At 37.7% G+C, this 21,940-nt stretch overlaps 1 protein-coding gene across 18 annotated transcripts in view; it reads right to left on the bottom strand.

The window, feature by feature from the left end:
* The window catches only part of GPHN (gephyrin), a 275,747-nt gene that overhangs the window by 199,409 nt on the left and 54,398 nt on the right, over positions 1-21,940 (bottom strand). For 6 of the 18 annotated variants that reach the window (XM_040066707.1, XM_040066700.1, XM_040066701.1 and 3 more), the window contains exon 1: positions 10,010-10,100. The exons of the other annotated variants lie outside the window; for them this stretch is intronic. In XM_040066707.1, the coding sequence (XP_039922641.1) occupies positions 10,010-10,085 (76 nt within the window). In that variant the 5' untranslated portion in view covers positions 10,086-10,100. Of the gene's footprint in view, positions 1-10,009; positions 10,101-21,940 lie in introns of those variants that run through there. 18 annotated transcript variants of the gene reach the window in all.

A 21,940-nucleotide genomic window follows, 5' to 3' on the forward strand; every position in this document is an offset into this window, starting at 1 on the left:
AAAAGCCGCAAACAGTTGGAACTGAGCCAATTATCTCAGTAAGCTGTGAAAAACCTGAAAATCAGTTTAAATGCTAAGTGTTTTCATCACTCACTCATTCAACTAATTATTAAAATTATAATCTCAAATGATTCCAGAATACTGCAAGTCATGCATCATATACCACTTGACACATATGCTCCACCAAACCTGAAATACAGAAAAGCTAAGAAATAAAAAAAAAGTAAATAAAAAAAAAAAGCTAAAAAATTATACCAGGAGTAAGCTTTACATTTATGTACCTTTGTTTATGCTCCCTTACAGAGTTGCAACATTCAAGAAAACCAACTCTTGATTGCTTGTCCTTGATTTCAGGATGAAGTCTGCTGTTCATTCCCCTTCTGGAATCTTGCTGTGCTTTTACAATCAGATATTTTAAACAACAATTCTATGTGGCAAATCATGGATTGCATATAAAAGATTTCTTTAGTTTAAAATGTGCTTACTTTAACAGCAGGTGTAAGGCAGTAATAGCAGTGCTTTCCAGCCCTATGCAACCCTCATCTGACATGAGCCCAGAGAACTGTAGCTCACCACTTCCTCCTGTGAAAGCTCCTCCAAGTGTTCAAGCATGTTTGCTCCCATCATTCTGTTTGTAGTGGACTCTCTTTTGAGCTTCTGTATTTTAGCCCAAATCTTTCTGTATTTATGCTCAAAATTTCATTCCTTATTAGTTACAATGAAATCAGAATTACTGATGCATTAAGTAGCCTAGATTATTTCTCCTGTTTGTCTTCGCTACCTAAACATAACTTTTGGCATTATCTTGCTGCTGACTTACTTTACTTCATCTTTCAGGGACTCATAGGCACTACTATTCTTAAACACCTTTGCAACACACAATATTGTCATTTTCTTGCTGTCTCTGTTTGATGCGAATAAATACATCATCTTTTTCTTCTCCTCAACAGGGAAGAAGTTACATATTCTGGAAATAATCTTGTCACACTGGTATTTGACTCCTTAGTCTTAACTTTTAGTTCCCTCTCTCTGCTGATTCCAAATCTTTAACTATATTTAACTCCAAGCCTACAGCAAGTAACAAAATGGGAGAAGTCTTTAAAGCCTATACAGCCTGTCATGTCTCATATGTTTGCTTATCCAGGCAATGAATCAAATCAATCAATCAGCTGTCAGGACCACATCAAGCCATGCTGGCATTTGTAGGAGAATGACACCCCGTATGAACACACTCCATGTAAATTTTATGCAGCTCAAAAGGAACCCAGCAGCTGCCACATTTGTAACATGGCAACGTGGAGCACCCTGCCAAGGGTTCTCCCTCACTAGCTTCTGCCCTACATGCCCAGCCAAGGCAGCAGTCCTGCAAATGAGATGAGCAGAGCAGCAGAACAATCCTGAGAAGTTCCTGTTGACAGAGCCCAGAGGATCAGTGTTCCAGGCAATCACAGACCCCTCCTGCCTGACTGCCTGTGTTTGGCGCCTCTGCCTGCAGGCATACTGCAGCACTTGGCATTACAGGCTTGGATCCAGTCTCGGGCTGTGTGTATGTGTGGCTGTCTCAGGAAAGCTAAAGGGGATGTGATCCATTGTCTGGGCTCACTTCTTGCCACAGTTACAGCCCTATCAAGAAGAATGTTTCTTGTGGTTGCTCTGAAACTCAAGTCATTAATGTATACTGGTTTTCCTTATTTGCTCTGAGTTCTTCTTGCTTGATCAATGAGGGGAAGGATGACTTGAATGATAGGATTATCATTACTTTTTACTGCACCATCAGTAATCCTCATGGTTCACAAATGGCCAACAAAAATAGATACAAATGGTATATGCCATTGCAAAGTTTGGTGTCATTTTCTATCATTACATAACTACTTTTGTCCTTACTGAAACATTTGAGCTGTTGCATTTTAAACCAGCAGTTTAAAGATTATAAAAACAGAAATGGACTTCAGGGTAATTTAACTGGGAAAGAAGAAAAAAGAAGAAAACACTTCTCTACCAAATGTTTTTCTTTTTTTTTTTTTTTTTTTTTTTAAAGTGTATTCTGAGATCTGCAACATTATTAAATTCCCCCTTTAAATGGGCTGTTGAGGGAATGGGAGTTCCAGTGGATCGCAGAGTTTCTTAGTTTATTCTGCAATTCTTCTTAAAATCATATCTAAAAAATTATTTTAAAAGGTCTTAAAACTTACAGGTATGCATGACATCCATGTTTGCCATGCAGTTTTCATGAATTCCACAAATGACTCCTGTGTATTTACACAAGAACAATAAGAAAACAAAGATTGAAAATGTTCCTAAATACCTGAGAAAATAACCTAAATGTCTTAGTGAAAACTATCAACATAATCACTGTTAAACAACCAAAGCCTACATTTGCAACTTCACCAGTTCATTGAAAAAGGCCATTTTGCTCCTCCAAAGAACTGTTCCATCAATATGGAGCAGGTAAGCAACTAAATTTTTAGAAGTGTCAACATTTATAATTTTCAACAGCAAATAAGGCTTTCAGCATTTTTATGACAGAAAAAAAAATCTGACAGTCAAACATAGGCACTAAACATGTTTTTAAAATTCTTCAGTAATAATACCTGCTTTTGCCTATAAAAATCACTTAAACACTCTCCATCCACGTCTCTGCTGAATACCCTTTTCCCCTTCCCGTGTTTCCTTCACAATACAGTTTTTTCAACCTGATGACCAACTTCAAGTGAATTTTACAAAATCAGAGCTGTCAAAGCTAGTAAATCATTACAGAAAATTAGAGACATGAAAGACAGCATGATAGAAAGCACAGGAGATCAATGGTTGGTGGTTGGAGAGAGGAAAGGCATTAGTGCCCTTACAAAGATAGGGCTCTTATCCATTCTAGTCCCTCACAAGTCCAGCAGCAGTCAGGTAACACGCACATCACCCTGAATCACTGCAAATCAGTCTGGAATGACTGTGTGACTTCGTGCTGCCACATTTCAGATTGCTAGTGTATTTATATTTCATGTTTAAGTAACTCCTAATGAAGTAATACTCAGAACAATGCAAAACAATTACAAAACCAGAAAACACTGAAAACCAAGAGTTATTTCTAATGTTTGACAACCCAAAACATGTTGGTGCAATTATGAATGTAAAGTTACTTTTCAACTACTGAACACATACATATTTAGCAGTGCATTAAAAAACTCAGTATCAAAATGAGTATCATTCAAAGGGAAGTTAAAACGTATTATGGATAATGAGAAAAGTTCTAAATTGAGACACAAGAAGTGCTATTTTAGGCAGTGAACAGATGGCTACAAAAGAGCAGACCTAAAATCAAGAACAATGTAGGGAGCAAGAGCAGGGGGTCTGGAACGAGGTATAACTGGAGAACTTGCTTTTCTTATTTTATCGTACACTTTTTGACAAGCTGAAGATACTACAGATCTAGAAAAGAGAAGATAAGAACTACATTTTTAGGTATTTTAATGACTTGCAGAGCAGTGCTGGCTATTTTTGTTCCTCCTCTCTGTACATAAAAACATTCATATGCAACCTTTTAAAAAAAAAACTCATAGTTTTGCAAAACTTAATATACTTCTATGATGTCAAAAATACCAGAAAAACCAAAAATTGTGTCTAAATGTGGCTTATTTGCTTCAAAACTTTTCTGAAAAAGTATATGTAGTACAAACTTCTAAAGAATTTGTTAAAGCCAAAACAATGCATACCTTTTTAAAAGAACACTAAATTTTTACCCTGCTGCCAAATCTGTAATTACAGTCCTCTAAAATCTGTAAAAGCTATGAATATCAATTAAATGTGCAAAAACCCCTGTACACCAATAATCTCATCTTACATTTCCAAGAGAAAAAGGTAGCACTTCTTTGTCTTCCATGCCTTAAGAGTACAAGATGGATTTAATTTAAAACCCCAGTAATTAAAATTTACTTTTCCCAAAGAAAGGCAACAATCATTGTTATTTTGTGTTAATTAGTGTAACTAATAACTAACACAAGTAAAGAATAATTTTTTCTTCATATTTGTCAAATGGAAGCATGAAGTATTTTAATTAGAATGACAATAATTCTTAACCAAAACCAGTAGGTCTTGGCTTCAGAGACAAGCCAGCTGGCTTATTTCCCCAGCCTTTTACAGTCATTCCGGATGGAAGTATGACCCTCTAACATATCAACCACTCATCCCAACCTGGCGTCATCTGCAAACCTGCTGCCAACATCCAAATCATGAGTGAAGATGTCAAACAGGGCCGGAGCTGGTATTGACCCCGGGGTACACAACTAGGTCACTGGCCTCCAACTAGACCAGGCCACTCATCACTATTCTCGGCACCAAGCAATTCAGCCATCAAGTTCCATATACTAAGGACAGTAGCTCCTGTGTTTCCATTTTAACTTTGGATGAGGATTATACAAATCTTCACATATCTTCTAAAAGGTCTTCCTTTAAAATAAAAAAAAAAAAAATAAAAAATAAAAAGAAAAAAAAAAAAAAGAGAGAAAGAAAAAAAAAACCCAAGTAAGACAAAATGGCCAGTACCAAAAGATGTCAGAAATTTGTTCAAACAAAAGTTCCTAGGTGACTAAATGGAAATCTACTTCTGGAACACAAATCCAAAATCATTAATCCTAATCCACCATCGGTATGTAATAAAACTAACCTGAAATCTGTTTAAACAAAAAAAAAAAAAAAAAAAAAAAAAAAAAAAAAAAAAAAAAAAAAAAAAAAAAAAGCAAAGCTCTGTGTGGTACAGAAAGTGGTTGTGCAGCTTACTTAACTTTCTGAAAGATGTCATCCTAAACTATTAACAATCCATAGCGTGTTACATACCCATTGAGAAGAAGGCTTTTCCCTTATGATTCTGAAGAAGTTGAATTATTTTAAAAATTCCCATGTAATGTCACTAAAGCAGTGCAGAAATGGTTAAACTAGCTCCCTGCTGATAATTATAAATCAAATTAAAAAGATTAACGACCTTATATGACCACCTATACAAACATATTTCAGTCATACTTTGACCTGGACAGACAAACCAAGACCTCTTCCAAAAGCCAGCAAGACCACTGAAGTGGTTCTAAACCTGAGCTGAACCGACGGGTCTGCCAAGATCAGTTCTAGAACTGAACTACCTAACACTGACATCAGCTGCCGAGGCTGAAGGATGGGCAAAGCAACTCAGGTGTGTCTACAAATAGAAATCTAAATATATCCAGCATGAATATTCAGTATTAGAGTGACACTAATCAGATACCTATTTTGTAGTTCTAAAGTAACAAGGTGCTGTATTTTTCCCATCCAGCTATTTTCTTATGCAACAAGGCATTTCTCCTTGTGTCGAAGAAACAAACAGTATGTTTATTTTAGCCTTGTGATTTCAGCGCCACATCCATGCTTGGAAAGAACCAGCTCTACTTATTATCCTATGCATTTTCAGAGCTTTAAGGGTTTCACAACTACCAGCCTATTTGTTTTGATTTTAAGTACAGAGCTGTAAAGAAAAAAGCAAACAAATTTACTTCTTCAGCACGGTTTCAAAATTACCATGGTCTGACACTTCTTGGTGCTGATGGGTAGCTGAAAAGCCGATACTATGCAGGACAAGTAATTAAAAAGCTCTTATTGGCAGGCATTTCTGTGGGAGACAGCTGTGCACGGCACCCCAGCTGATGCCCCTAAGCAGCAGGCAGCGGCTGCCAGAGGAAGCTTTCACTAGAGACACACCATTCTGAGACCAAACCCAACAACACTCTGCCATTAAGCAGAGCTAAAAGAAAATGCTAAGTCGAGGAGACAGCTTCTGGCTTTTCCCGTTTATTTTTGGAGGGCTCCTTGGCCTCTAGGGCCAAAGGCAAGGTGATTGCAGCATGCTGTGAAGCGAAGATACCCTGGGAAACATGAAATCATTAAAACACTTGTTTAGACAGAAGGAGAAAACTTGAGTGAGTACGAAGTCTAAGCTAAAAAAAAAACAAACAAAACACCTCTTTGTATAGCATCTTGATTATTGTAACACCTAGTCACTTTCCAAAAGTCAATTCAGTAACATGCTTTAGATTCTTCCTGTTTTAATCCACATCTTCATTCCCCCCAAACATTATGTAGTTTTAAGGATTTCTTAAGTTTACTTTGTTCCTTGTATTAACCCTACATTACAAAAACAAAAACAAACAAACAAAAAAAAAGAAAAAAAAAAAAAAAAAAAAGAAGAAAATCCCTTCCAACAGAAAGAGAGAATTTAGATATAAATCTCTGCAGCTCTCATCTGAGATTCTGCTTCATAGTCTTGGATAAGCACCTGAGAAAAGCCTGTGTGTGCAAACAAATTTTATCCTTGCTGTACACACTCCACTGTGGCAAAGGAACATTTATCAACCATACACATCATCTCTAAACTTCAGGTGAGAAGCTAGGTATGCCGAGCTCATTCTGCCTGCATCTTCAAGTTGTTGAAGAACCTTTTTTTTTTTTTCCAGACTTGTACAGACTGAAAAGAATGAGTAGCTCTCACAGCCTTCACTGCATTATTAAAATGCTTTAAAGCAAACTTTCTTAAGGGCTTATGTCTAACTCTTCTAGGCATTATTAATGCAATATTATTACTTAGCTGAAAGGCAATGAATTCCACAAAAAGCACACTGGTTGCCACAACTCGGCAGTTTGCCTAACACTGCGCTATGCTAAACAACATTAGCATGTGATAAAAAAATAGAAATAACTAATAAGAAATTTGAATACTTCCAACCTTGAATGCTTAATGAGCACTGCATGTAGAATTCAACCAAGAGCACCTCTGTTCCAGATGCAGGCTCCCAGAAGTTTTTGATGCTGACGGCTTTTATATTATCATCTTTTATTCACTGTTTTAGCCTACTACTGGTTTTCTCTAATCTGTTCTCTACCCCAATGAATTAGCTGCTTTCTAAAAATGTGAGGTAAAGGAAGAGGAAAAAACAATGGAAACACTGAAACTGCTACAGCATCAAAATTGTTGCATAACAGAAAAAAAAAAAAAAAAAAAAAAAAAAAAAAAAAAAAAAAAAAAAAAAAAAAAAAGCCAGAGTAGTGCCTTGGATTTGATACTTATGCTTCAGAAATGCCTTTAATAAATGACTTTGCAGGGATTGAAATATTGCTTGTGTACTGTTTGAAGAGCAGCAGTAGTCACAGTAGGACTTCAAATTCACCAGAGCTTTCAATAGTGCAAGTTCTCAAAAACAGCTTAGAAAATATAAGATGGGATACATTTAAAATATAAGATGGGATACATTTACTGCTTGTGTGGATCAATGTACACGTAATGAAAGTAGCACAACTCTCCTTAAGCTACATGTTTACAGGCAAGTCTAAGGATAAGACACTGCAATAAAATAAATAGAGTGAGCCACATCACACAGTCAGTGACCTGGTACTCTGTTTTGGACTGAGTTGCCAAAGTTGCGGAGTTCTGTTTAAATCTGTATAACATTACAGAAATAATGCGTATACCTGGCAGACGGGCTTGAATTTGCATCTGTTCATAGCTGTATCTGAGTAGCAGTAAGGGAAAGCTACTGCTGAAGGGCCAACAGAAGCCTTTTCATCCTCTTACCAACAAATGTCTAATCCACTACAAAATTAAAATCTCACACTACATTAGAATTGGCTAGCTGCACCAAGACTTTCGCTTGGGAATCTATCACCAGGTCCTTCCTCTGCACTGACTCCCCCTCAGAAGAGATCACCCTCGTGCCCATGTCAAGGGAAGCAGTGTATTGGGAGCTCCAGGGCTTAGGGATCCTGAACTGGCAATGCACGCTCTATTGGGCCTTGCACTTAGAAGCTCATATGCTGGCGTGAGCAGCACTGTAGGGAACCTGCCAGCATGCCTCAGGTGGCACTGGTGGATGACATGACACAGATATCATGCCAAGTTCTTAGGAGAAATGACTGCTTGTTACACAAAATAACAGGGAAGAGGAATATAGCCACAGACACCATCTGCACCGCATGCTGTGGGAAAACCCACCTGGGGTCCCATCTGAGGCTGCATGGTCAAGATGTTCTAAATCTCTGAAGGGACACAAGATTTAATTGCTGCGCTTCTCTTTTCATTCTTACTTATTAATGTGGCTATTGTATCATGCTGTCTTGATTAGTGAGTCTTAGTGAGATCCAAATAGAACTCTACAACATCTCCCTCCCATAGTACACAATAAATTAAAAAAAAAAAAAAAAAAAAAAAAAAAAGAAAAAAAAAGGAAAAAAAGAAAAAAGCGCTGAGCTATATGACTCCATATCTGGTCCATTTACATTACCTTTTTTCCCCATACTCTGCATTCACTTTACAACTCCTGGACTTTCAAATTTATATACAGCTATGAATGCAACTTTAGATATGCTATATAAATACAATCCTTATATAAGCTATACAGTTTAATAGATCATTGCCTGGGTCTTCCTGTATTATGGAAAAAAATTAAAATTCTAATGCTGAGTATGATGAAGTTGGAAATAACACTTAGTATAATCACTCTAAAATAAGAAGGTATCGAGTTAAATGTTCTTTAAAACTATAAAAAAATACAATAGAATTATGTTTTGCTAAAAGAAAGTCTCACAATGATATACAACTGCTGATTAAATCCAGGTCAAAAGTAGGCGCCCAATAATTCAAAAAGTATACATTCTACCCAGACTATGAACAACAAAAGGGTAAAACCAAGACAGTACTGTAATGTTGCAGTAGCCCTCTTGTTAGAAGGTAGATACGAGCAGAGACACAGACTTCTTGTTTATCACAGCATGAAAAGGGACGTGGTTTATTCCTCTGTACAGCTCAGCCATCCTGACTCCAACTATTCACTCACTCTGGCTGCAGCAAGCTCCTGCTGGTTTCCCTTCCAGCCTCTGACTGCTGGTTATTGCCTGCTAAATTCTAACTGCATGTATCAGTTTGCAGACTCTGACTGCAGGCTTTTACCCAGCTAGACTGTGACTGCAGGTTCCAGCAACAGGCTCTAACTGCAGACCCAGACTGACCTCACAGCAGTGATTCTCTCCCCAGGATCCTTCTTCATGATGCTCCCCTCACCAGCTAACCCACTCCCTTTTATCACCCATATCTTTATTGGATACAGCTGGGACTCATCAGGGGCAAGGCTGTATTGTTAATTAACACTGCTGTTACTTATTGGGGCAATGTCACCTGTATTCCCTGCTCCTACACTGTAAGGCTTCAGCCAAAATTCCAACAGACACTGCTCTCTTCTTGCAAAGTCACACATTGCAAACAACTACTTTCAATATGAAACGTAAACAAAATTGAGAGTAATCTGAAAAATATGTTAAACCCTGAAACCAAAGCATTTATTCAATCCTATGAAACTAATTCAAGACAATTGGTAATTACAAACAAATTCAATTTTCTTAATAATGCTCATCAGAAGAGCCAAAACACCTACCACTATGGCAAAAAAATCCAAACTGGTCATGGAAGGGAGGCATTAGCACCTTTGTTTAATTATTACAAAAAAACGGTTGCCACAAAAGACAAATTTCGAAGAACCACAATTGTAAAAGTAAAGGACACATCTCAGATAAAGATAGGTTCTGGGCTGTACAGGCTCTTCAAAAATTAAGCTGTTAATGCTAACATGCTGCATTCAAACCTGACATAAGTGGTATTTGCAACCATAACTATGATTACAACCTGTGTCATGAAAAACACTGAAACACAATTTCCAGTAAAATAGTGAATAGTTACATATCTTATAGACTGGTAGTGAGGTTTTTTATATATATATATAAATAAATAAGGCAGTAAGCAAGTTTCTAAAAAAACCTACCAATAAGGAGAGATAGAGGAGAGCGAGGAAAAAGTAGTACAAAGTGGGTAAATCACACACCAGAGGCTGTTTTTGCAGAGAAAACTCCCCCTTCTAAAGCTTCTCACTTAAAATAACAGCAGAGCTGTATTTCTCTCTTGTATATGAATAGCAACATTTATAATCTTAATTTACATGAATTATCTTACCAAAGCCAATGGTAACTGCTCTCTTCTCTCTGTAAGACAACTCACAAAACCTGGTATTATACATTGTATTTGTCATTACGAAGCAAGGGACTAAGCATTCACAAAGGACCACATTCACCACTGCTCTAGAAATTAGCATGTTGCACCTCTGTAGTATATTTCCTCTTCTAATTTTACAGTCTTTGTTTCTTATAACTTGGCAGGAAAAAAAGGAGTAGATGTTTCCAATCTTTCATTTGGTTACAATCAGTGGACACAGCCACAGTCACACCAGTGCGTGACTGCTGGGCCTGCTCCCACCCATGCAGCAGATATTGTCCTCAACCAAAAAATCCTGAGTCCCGTTTTGCTGTTGACAAAACAACTTCAGAGCATTCAGGCAGAGCCTGAAATAATAGTAACATAACATTTTTCTTCAAGCATGACTAAAATAACATGATTGGTTCAGAAGAAGAAGTTAACTTGATTTAAGGTGAAGTTTAAATGTAAAACAGAATAATGGATAAATCATATGGGAAAATGAATTCTGACTGCACTGACAGTCATCTGGTAAAACTTGAATGTAGTAGAAAGTAAGTTATAGGTATGCAGCAATGCTAATCAAAAACTACAATAAATACTGCAGGTAAAGCCAATCCTGCCCATTAGGTTTGAAAAAGAAGAAAAAGCCTCTTTCAAGTACTCCACTCCTTCCTTGTCCCCCACTTACCTCCTGTTAATTGCTTCTTCTTCTGGTACTTTCTTGCCTAAGAGAGCTCATAACCAGACAAAATCCTGACTGTGAGACTGAAGCTGCCTGCTGCAGAGTGCTTGCCAGGCCACAGCTTGTGCCCCCAGGTGAGACAGGACGGTTTGCATTAGCTACAGCACAACAGCCCAGCATGCATCCCGCCACATACAAGTGATACAGCCCCACAGCACTTCATTATTCACACCTGCCACTCTTCATCCTCCTTTGTTTGTTTGCTAATTACAAATACTTACATTTTCTTGGAGTTTGAGCCCTTTGGGCTTTATAAGTTCATTTTTTTTCTTCATATTGACCAGAAATATTACAACTTTATAGGTCCCCCTGTACACAACTCCAGACTTAGATAGTTAGAGAATATTCCAGTATTTCAACAGTTTATTGCGCTGAGTATAATACCCAATGTCCAACATTCAGGATAGCAACACAGTTAGAAAAAAAACCCTAAATTAATCCAATATTTAATGAACTTATTATGCTAATTTAATTTAAAATGATACAGTATCTGTCTTACTGTTTTTAATCTTTCCTATTAAGCCTCAATAATTAACCAATCAGGAAACCAATTTATCAGACCCAAATATTGGACCACATTGCATCATGTCCAAAATACAATGAAATCACTATGTCTACAACACATAGAATGAAAAGAAAGTACATGTGCAATTGTTTTAGCTGCACTGTAGTTTTTAGCATTTCATAATGAAAATGTTTGTATTTATAGCCTTCCAGTCTTTATATTCAGATGCTTATAGTAAAGTCTACCTGAATTTTGTCTTTGAAAAGAGAACAAAAAAGAAGCTTCAATTAACTACAATCTTTTGACTAGCGATACTCATCTCCTAGCAGATAAGCAATTAAGAGGTAAGCTTTTTAAGAGTAACAGTTATTAAAGTTAACAGATAGCAAAGGTTAAAAACAAGCAGACTACAAATCAAACTAAGCAAAACATGGTTACTGCTCAAAGAAGATGAAATATTTTTTCCAGCTTTATTATTAATACAGTTTAGGAAGCACATGTTTCTAACACACCAGTTTGAAACACTGTTTGCAATACAAATTTGTTTCCAATTTCAGTATTTGCAATAAATCTTTATTATTAAAAATGGATGCTGTTCCTAGTGGAGTGTTTGTAAGGACTGACACAAATTCTCTGTAAAAATGAGAGAAAAAGCAAGAAGCAGTGTTCAATGTACAGAATTCATATATGAAATGGAGATAGGATTTATTTCAAATCATGGCAATTTCATGTACTAACTTTATGTGCACTGTTTAGTGGTTTTAAAAATCATGCCTGCTTCTCATAGCCTCATTCATAATGATGTATCTAATGATTTCACATTTTAATTTTAAAAAAATAATAATTTAAATATGACATTTTCATATAAGACTCTTAAAAATTTTACCAGGTAGACAAAAATCATATAAGAATGAAAGTGCAATGCAGAAATACATCACAAAAAAACCTCAAATCAAACAACTCTCCTCCAACATACAGCTTTTTCAGTTCCTGTTTTAGGATACTCCATAACTGCAAAACTGCAGGTACATCCTAAACTTTGAGCAATAAATACGCATTATGGAGAAAGGAAATCCAAGAGCAACAGATGCTCAAAACATTTTTTTGTTTCAATGGCAGTAGTAAACAATTGTCACTGCAAGTCCTTTATTCACAAGCTCACATCCATCACTGTGAACTATAGCAATCCAGTTTTCTGAGTGCTCAGAGAAATAGTGCAATAAACAAACTTGATTTTTATTAAATTAACACCAGCTCTCCAATCTTTGACATAACTTATCTTTTTGATTTACACTAAAGAACTAACTTGAAAAACGTAAGGAGCCTTTGCAGTATTTTGAAAAAAACTTCTGCAAAAGCAAGACATATAAATGTATTACTTCATACATCTCTGTCTCTCTTACCACAAAAACTATTTTATTATACATGACAATGATTTTCCAAGAAATAACAGGAAGGGAAAATTATTTCAGATACGTATTACATGACTTGAAGTCAACCCTGAAGAGAGAATACAGTTATGAGAGCTATATTAGGAAAGTAAAAATGAGAGCTTCTTGCTGACCTTAAAATACAAAATGTTCCTACAGTTCAACAGAATTGATGAAGTTCACATTTTCCAGTTACTCATCTCATTCATCCTCTTAATCTTTGCTTGCCACAGATTTTTTTGTGTACAAAGTAGTAGCCACAATGTGCTAGCATTTTCCAGATATTCAAGAAAGGACAGCCCATGCTCCAGGGAGCTTAGACCCTGAAGACAGGCAGGCAAATAGACAAAAGTCAGGAAAAACAAAATTAGCAAGTCAAGCTAAACATCTACATTTACTACTGGTATCACAACAAAATTGAGCTGTAAGCTGTGAAGGTGACAAGCTGAAAGGGTGATGTCTGGAGGGGAAGAACCAGCAGATGAATTCTTCTAGATTGTGCCATGCACAGATGCTGCAGAGCAGAAAGCAAAACTGAGTCTGAAAAAAGCTGACAAACAAGCAAGTAGGAAGCCTGACAAGAGAAGCATAAGCAGAAAGTGATAGTTATATACTGTCTTTCCTGTTCTAGTTTACCTTTTGTCACTTCTTAGCTTCTAAGTAATTCCTTTAATAAAACCCTAGTAGCATAATAAATCTAAATCATTTGGATTCTGTCAACATTCTTGGAACATCAGTGCCTTAGACCTCAACCACACAAAAATGGCTATTTCAACAGAAAGGCCATTCTGTTTCCTTCACTGAGGATATCCATCAGAGAATGTGCTGGACTTAATGTAGTCCTTGCTGTGAGACTGAAAATCCAAATTAAATTTGTATCTTATTTTTCTGAATTGTTTTTTTCAAATTTAATAGGTTGAGTGTTGTACAAACATTATTATATAATTCTACATAGTGAATGATGCAACACACTGGGTTTTCACAAAGCAAAACAACATCCCAAGACCCTCAGAAGACTAGCAGAAGGGAACTGCATGAATACCAGGTTCATGGTACAAGTATAGAGTCCCTGTTTCTGTCCTTAATTTTTCCTCCTTAGTTGCCAATGAATCATGACTAAAGTCTGCTAATACTTTTTTTTTGTAAGATTTTTTTGTTGCTGTTTAATAAATATTTAGGAGCAAGATCAAGGCTCTGATCCAAAAATCTCTAAAAGCTGTTTAGATTTCCATAGTATTAAAAAAGTTGTCATATCAACTTCTTGTTTGAATGAATTACAGATATTATATGATATAATCACAAATGTCTAGGGCTGGAAGGGACCTCTGGACATCACCTGGCCCATCCTCCTTGCCCCAAGCTGGACCACCTACAGCCCAGGACCATGTCCAGACCCCTTTTGATTTTCTGTAAGGATAGAGAGTCCAAAACCTCCATGAGCAACCTGTGCCAGTGCTCAGTGTCCCCTACTGTAAAAAAGTATTTCCTGATGTCCAGAGGGAACCTCTTGTGTTAGTTTGTGCCAACTGTCTGTGGTCCCATCACTGAGCAGTGGTGTGAGAAGTCAGGCTTGGACTTCTTTGCACAGTTCCTTTAGATATTTATAAAAATTGAGCCATCTCTTCTCCAGGGTATAAAGTCCCATCTCTCAGCCTTTCCTTCCTAAAGAGATGATCAAGATCTGTAAGCATCCTTGTAACCCCTTGTGGGGCTCTCTCCACTGGACCCACTTCAAGCTCTCCATATCTCTTCTACTGCGGAGCCCAGAAGTGGAAACTGCACACCAAGTGTGGCCTCACCAGCGCCAAGTAGAAGGGATGGATGACTTCCCTCAACCTGCTGGCAAGACTTTGCCCAGTACAGCCCAGGTACCGCTTGTCCTCTTTGTCACGAGGGTGCACTGTGGCTTATTTCACCTTGGTGTCTACCAGGACCTTCATGTCCTTTCTCCAAAGCTGCTTTCCAGTTGCCTATGGTTGTTCCTCCCCAGCTGCAGGATTTTGCACTTCCCTGCGCTGAAATTCATGATGTTTCTGTGTGCCCCACTGTGTGCAGTACAACCCTTCGGTATACCAGCCACTCCTCCCAGTTCTGTGTCTACTGCAAACTTGAGGGTACACCCTGTTCCCTTCTCCAGGTACTTAATGAAGATATTAAACAGGACCGGACCCAGTATTGTGTTGCCATATTTTCTTAGCCTTCTGATATTTACATTCCTGTAATCGAGTCTTCTCATGCTTGTAACATAAACAGAGTTGGGTTTTGCATTCCTCTCTGATGAGGGACAAGTGACTGACTTCTAGCCTGGCCAGTGGGATGGGGAGGTGGTAACCTTGTTCTCCCATCCCTGGTCATTGTCCAGAATCTATATAAATAAGGTAATCAAAATAAAGTGGTCTTCTTCTGTTCTGGACAACTTGAGTGTATCATTTCTCTTCATGTCCTCTAGCGACAGCATTGACTCCTGGGATACACTGGCCTCCAGCTACACTTTGTGCCACTAATCACCATTCTACCAGTTTTCAACCCACTCATTAAATAGCCCAAGTTTATCACTGGTCAAGTATTATTTCCCCTTGGTGAAACCATGCTGACTGCTCCTTATGACCTTCTTGTCTACCATGTGTCTGGAAATTTCAACTAAACTCTCTTTACAGACCCCCTTTCAGGAGGTCAATCCAGCTGGAATACTAATGTACACTAGATAGTTGTGAAGCCTTTAGAGCAGCCAAGTGAGAGAAGTATCATGTATTGGGATGCAGTGAGCAATCCTTAATGCCATGCTCCAAATTTCAAAAGATGGTATTTAGCAACAGGTAGCTGGGCTGCACTATTTGTTCAAATCTGACCAAAGTGTTACAATTATAGACTTCTAACCAAGATTAGAAGTAAGCAGGTATGTCCATATCCAAAAAGTCCATTTTTCAAAGGCAGTGAGTTAACAAATGCTGATACTAGGAAGAAGCATGTTTCTACATAAAAGAGAAATTGGACCCTATATGGAAATGTAGGCCTCTTGCTGGCTGTACCTCAGCTCTCCTGTGGCTTAAAAGACATCTTCCTGTTCTCTGCGTTGGCTTCCCACATCCTCCTATTTCTATCTACTGAAAGCTTTCCCAGCAGAGATCATGCGCCATGAAAGTTCAATTCTCATCTTAATTTGAACCACTAGGTGCTGCTGCAACACAGACAATAAATAATTACAGCATAAACTGTCCCATAAAATTATTTGTGATTTACACTGTATGTGACAAAACTGACCTGAGGACACTATATGAGAACTCTTAGTACTGTCATCCTTTTGCCATGCTGCAACAAAAAAATGAGCAGTTTCCAGCCTGGAGACTGATCTTCTGTTTTTCCTGGGCTACAAAATTCATTCACTGATCTGGGATTCAAAAGCAACACATGGAAATCAAGCATAGATCAATCTGTCTGCCATTGTGCTCTCCTTCTAAGCTAAGTGTATAATGGTCAGAAATATTAAAAAGCTCACTCTCATGAAAGAGGTTTCCAGGAGAGCATTAAGCAAGTAACATGCTGAATATTGCTAGTCAAAGTAAAACACTGGCAGCCTGGTCATCAGCCAGGACCCTTCCTTTGGAACTCCAATCTCCAAGAAACCCTAGTGATCTAACTCTTCCCTAAAACAACATTTATCAGCATTACTATCTTATCACAGCTCCCAGGACAAGGAGTCCCAGGATGAAGAATTCTATTTGCATTCCCTCAGGCTGTATCAGGTCTATCTGGTTGTTAGCAAGTTTAAAAATCTAATAAATTGAGAATGGGCGGCCACTGCCAGAACAAGAAATTTCTGTCCAAGAAATTGATATGATTTGACAGAAATGTTATAACACTAACCTAACAGGTATGTAAGCATGATATTCTATGTAGTAACATTTTGACCTCTTTTTCAAATGACAAACACAACACCACCACTAACTATAAGAGCTTTTGCCTTAAAAATCACATATAATTCTAATGTTTTAAGTAGTTATCTGAGAGTATATAAGCACTATACAGGAAAAGTCTGTCATACTCAAGCACAGTCACCATTGTTAAATTCTTTTTATTATCAAATTTTGATTGAACCTCTGGAGGTTCAGGATGAAACAATTAGAGAACTTTAATGTGGATGAGAGTACTCTAATTTCCTTGTAACATCATGGAATAAGTTAACTTCTTTTTTGGGAGGGCTTAAACTTTTCACTGCTGCTATCAAGACTCTCAAAATCATTCTATAAGAAAAGGGAAAACAATAGTGGATTATGCTTTAAAACCTCTGATATCCCAGTCAAAAAGTGCACAGCACACAATCATGCTGTCAACCCCACTGCCAATTTCCCTAGAGGAAATGGGAGGCTGGAAAACCAGCAGGGCAGCAGCTGACTGACTACACTCAGGTGCTGCATACAGCTCTGAGTTCAGGTGCTAGCTGAGACATCAGCAGAAATAGAGGCTGGAGGATGAATGCATTCAGAGCAGCCCTGCTGAGAAGGATATGGGGGTGCTGGAGGGTGAGAGGCTGGACATGAGCCAGCCATGGGCACTCCTAGCCCAGGGAGCCAAACGTGTCCTGGGCTGCATCCAGAGCAGCGTGGGCAGCAGGGGAGGAAGGGGATTCTCCCCCTCTGCTCTGCTCTGCTGAGACCCCACCTGCAGGGCTGCATCCAGCTCTGGGTGCCAGCACAGGAAGGACAAGGACCTGCTGGAGTGAGTCCAGAGGAGGGCCATCAAGTTGATAAGAGGGATGGAACACCTCTCCTTTGAAGACAGGCTGAGGGAGTTGGGATTTTTCAGTCTGGAGAACAGAAGGCTCTGGCGAGATCTTATAGCACCTTCTAGTACTTAAAGGAGGCTACAGGAGACAGAGAGGGATCTTTTACAAGAGCATGTAGTGACAGAACTACAGGAAATGGCTTCAAACTGCAAGGGTCTGTCTAGATTAGATATTAGGAAGAAATTCTTTAATGTAAGGGTGGTGAGGCACTGGAACAGGTTGCACAGAGAAGCTGTGGATGCCCCATTGCTGAGGCTGTTCAAGGCCAGGCTGGGTGGGCTCTTTCAGCAACCTGGTCCAGAGGCAGGTGTCCTTGGCCAAGGCAGGGAGGTTGAAATGAGATGATCTTTAAGGACCCGTCCAATGCAAACCGTTCAGCAATTCTATGATCTTTGCTGCTTCAAACATAAATTATTCGGCATCAGAAGACTTGAATTCAGCTGTCATTTCTGGTCCTATATCAATTTTTATCATCTCGTTAACCACTTTTTTATACAATCTGAACCATTTGGCCCTGTAATTCAATTCATGTGTCAGCAGGGATACATTGACTAGTCTGAAGAATCCGATCCACAGCTTTCCTCCCAGTGCAAACAGGGAACAGTTGTTTCAGCAGTGACAAACGTAGACCGAAAAAATTTAAAAATTTCTCCTGCATCCTCAGTCTGGGTCTTACGGCTACTGAAGGACAAAGGCTTTCAGTGGAGATACCTACCCAGAGTCCAGACAAAAGTTATTTCAATGGCCAATTAACCTAAGTCTTCTGTATCTCATTCCTGAAACAGATTTATCTGGCATTTGCTCATGGAGACTCCTGATCCACAGTGAGTACCTTCTAAAGAAATCCTGGAAAGGAATCTGGAAATACTGATCCAGGAGGACCTGATTACCAAGCTCAGTGTAATTGCCAAGTGTCTGATTTTAGGTTTGGTGTTGGGCTCTTTTACTTCCAAGACTCCGGGACAAAACAAACAGTGTTGACCTGAACTATTTCTCAGAGACTATTTCTCAAGGCTTTAAAAACAGGCTTACCACAGCCTAATTTTTTTAGTTTGTTTTTTCTTAGTCACATCACACTGACAATCTACAATTATCTCACAATCAACACTTCTCAAACTCACTCTTCTTCTCTGCCACTTTCAGTCGACAGAAGAAATTTATTGCAACATTTTTCTAGATATCAACCTGCATTGTGCATTGCAACACCTTAACCTTTTATGTCAATCCAGGAAGACTCATGCTCTTCTATCAGTGGTGTTTTCCAGCTCTTATTGTCCCAATGACAATACCATTATTATGCAGACCTAGAAGGACATCATCCCAATGTTCCAGCCTCTTCTATTTGTGTCATATTCAAGTACTTCCTACACAACAAGATAAACATATAAACACGATCATTAAGTTTTGTGCTTAACCAATATAAAGACACTGTAAGCAAGGGATGCTGCAGGATAAGGACCAGTGGTCTAAACCTGACAAATTTAATTAAGTTCCAACGTACTACCATTACTACTTGTTTGACTGAAGATCAGCCACATTAAATCTAGATTTACTTTGCAGGAAAAAGAAAGTCCAGTTGACTTAACAAAAGAAAGTTTACCCTTAGTGAAATCTATCTGTCAATGCTGAATTTCATGCTACTTTTTGTTTGCCTCCCTATTTTGATTTATTCTTTCATTAATATTTGAATATTACTGCCCTTTAGTTAAACTAAAACGCCTGGCAATTCCATCCCTAGCTAAAGGCATGCATAAAAGTTTATTATTTTGTAGTTATATGGCTATGTGCCCAACTTATTAAAAATCCCCACTACTTACCTACAAGACTGAGTGCATAAAAAAGGAACTTTCTCTACTCCACTTCAAAAGAAACTCCTGAGATAAAATTTACATGCTTATGCTGCAGACTGCAGTCATTTGGATCTTAAATGCGTCTTTTATCATCTTCTTTATTTTCCTCTAAAACAGTAAGTTTCTAAATGTGAATCAGCATCACTTAAACAGTGCAGAAGAGCTCTCCTGGATCAGAGAAGAATTTGCTTCTTGGAGAAAATGCTTCCTTGGAGCATTTACTCCTATCCTTGCCACCAACTTGCTATGAATCACTGGGCCAAGTCCTTTCAGATGTGGTGTCTGCCACGGGCCTCCCCCTGTAAACCAGTCCTAAATGGCCATGCCCTTCCAGCAGCTACCGTCATCAAGAAGAAATCACCCAAGAAATGAAATACATTACTAATATGAAGAATTTAGAAAACTAGGCAGTCCCTAAGCAAACAAAATAATATGTTTTTGACGAGACTTTAAATCTATGCTTCTGTGTCTGCCATTTGTGAAAAGGAGTAATACTTCCCTGTATCAGAGTTGATAAATAAATTCCACTTTCAGACAAACTGATATGCTGAGATGAAAAATTATGGAAAACCTGCCAGCAAAACTTGTTTATTTTTAAGACTGTGCTCTGTGAATGATGAAGGCTTATTGCTCACAAAAAATTACTGTGTTATAAAGAAATACACAGCTATACATTTACAGCATTGATGAAGTTCACCAGGAAGGGAAAAAAAAATTACAATTACAGTCTAACATGATGTTCAGCCTTAAAGAGACAGGCATTTTAAATACAGACTCTTAACTGAATTTCATGTGCTGAGGTTTAAAACTACAACATTCAACATAGCTTTTAAATGCATAATTAAAGGCTGAATAAGGTTTCCAGATTTAGTAATACACGGAAGTATATGCACATTAAGTTTTATAGCATAATTTTATTTTTTCTCTAATTAAGAAAATATACTTTGCATTATCTTTTGAGATTATAAACACAAAGAAATCCCAAGAAGCCTTGCCAGTTTTGACTAACATCTTTCTAGGTAAATATATTTCTGGCATCGACCAAAATTTTACTCTTACAGATAATCCTTGTAAAATCTTCTATGGCAAAAATCATAGTCATTTTACCCTGATGAAAATTTTAATTTAAAATTCAATTACACATTATATGTTAGAACTGTATGCTGCTTTATAAATCAATTAACATGACTTTTGAAGAAGCATGAGAATAAGACTGGGTAGCCTTAGTTCGAAAATACCTGTTTGCAGTTTATAATACACAGCTGAATGAATAGGAAAGTGGAAAACAAAAGACTAAATTAAAAACATTTGCCAGACACCTGTTATCTATCACCATACTATTACCTTCCCCATATGTCTACACATCTCTTAGAATGATTATTAGAAATACTAATCTCCTGGAGTAAAAATTTTCTAAGTACCTATCCATATCTTGAAAGAAAAGTTGATATTAAAAGAAAATAACTTAAAACTATTCTTACAAACAGGCAAAAATATATTCCTTAATATCTGCCTAAATCCCTAATGGTTCCCCTCTTTTCCTAAGAGAAACTGCAGGACTGTTTGTCCACAGAGAACTCTCCTTATCAGCTCCATCGCTGTCACTAACAACTTAGTGCAGCTCTACTTTCATCTCACGCATACATCCCTGGAGATCAGGACTGCAAAGGCAAGTACTGCAAGAGCAGTGCAGTAGTTTTGTTTTAGGGACTCCTGAGGGAGGATTTCCCACAAACAAACATATTGCCCTGTCTGAAAACAGCCTAAATACAAATCAAAGTAAACCACTTACTTGCAATATTCAAAAAAAAACATCATCCCCAATCCCATGGGTTACAAAGAATGATTAACAGAAATTTTAGAAAGATGCTCACATTTCTGAGCTAAGGTAAGATTAAGACTGCTCTTAATCTAAAAGCAAATCTTCTTTGCACAGTGAGTCAGATGTTGAGACATTTCCCCATCCACGGTGCTAATGAGTCTTTCCTATGTAAGACTGGCACCCCTATGTTATCTGAGGATTTGACAGATTGTGATAAACACACATGGGTTTGTCTTCTTTTTTATTTGGATTAAACCCCTCATTTTATTTGTCTCCCCAAGATTACTGACCATCAGCTTTTTTAAAAAGCAGATTCAAAACACTTTTCCTCAATTACTTAGTGACTTTACCATTCTGGAAAGAATAATTACTTTTTGAAAGTCTATATGCAATTGCCTTCTGTGGTGACAGCTACCAGAAATATCTTTCTTTTAGGAAATATCTTGACATCCAGCTAGATGAAACTATAAGTAAACAGTGGCTTTGCATTGAAAGAAAACAGTTTTCTTTTCTACTATGGGCAACATTCAAAACTCGGTGCCAAGTATTTGCAAGATACAATTCCTAAAATTTGATATATTTCATGTCTGTATTTCATATAAAATCTTGCACATCACATAAATTAAAAGGCACACTTTATACAACCTACAGGCGGCTTTAATATATGCAGTTATCACTGGATTTTAATTTGGGCCAATTACCAGGAAAACCCGTAACTTTTGACTGGTAAAGCAGAAATAGGCTTGAGATGATTTAACAGACATTAATATCTACCTTT

Source organism: Hirundo rustica, chromosome 6 (assembly GCF_015227805.2).
Source record: "Hirundo rustica isolate bHirRus1 chromosome 6, bHirRus1.pri.v3, whole genome shotgun sequence".
In the NCBI taxonomy this organism is placed as follows: domain Eukaryota; kingdom Metazoa; phylum Chordata; class Aves; order Passeriformes; family Hirundinidae; genus Hirundo; species Hirundo rustica.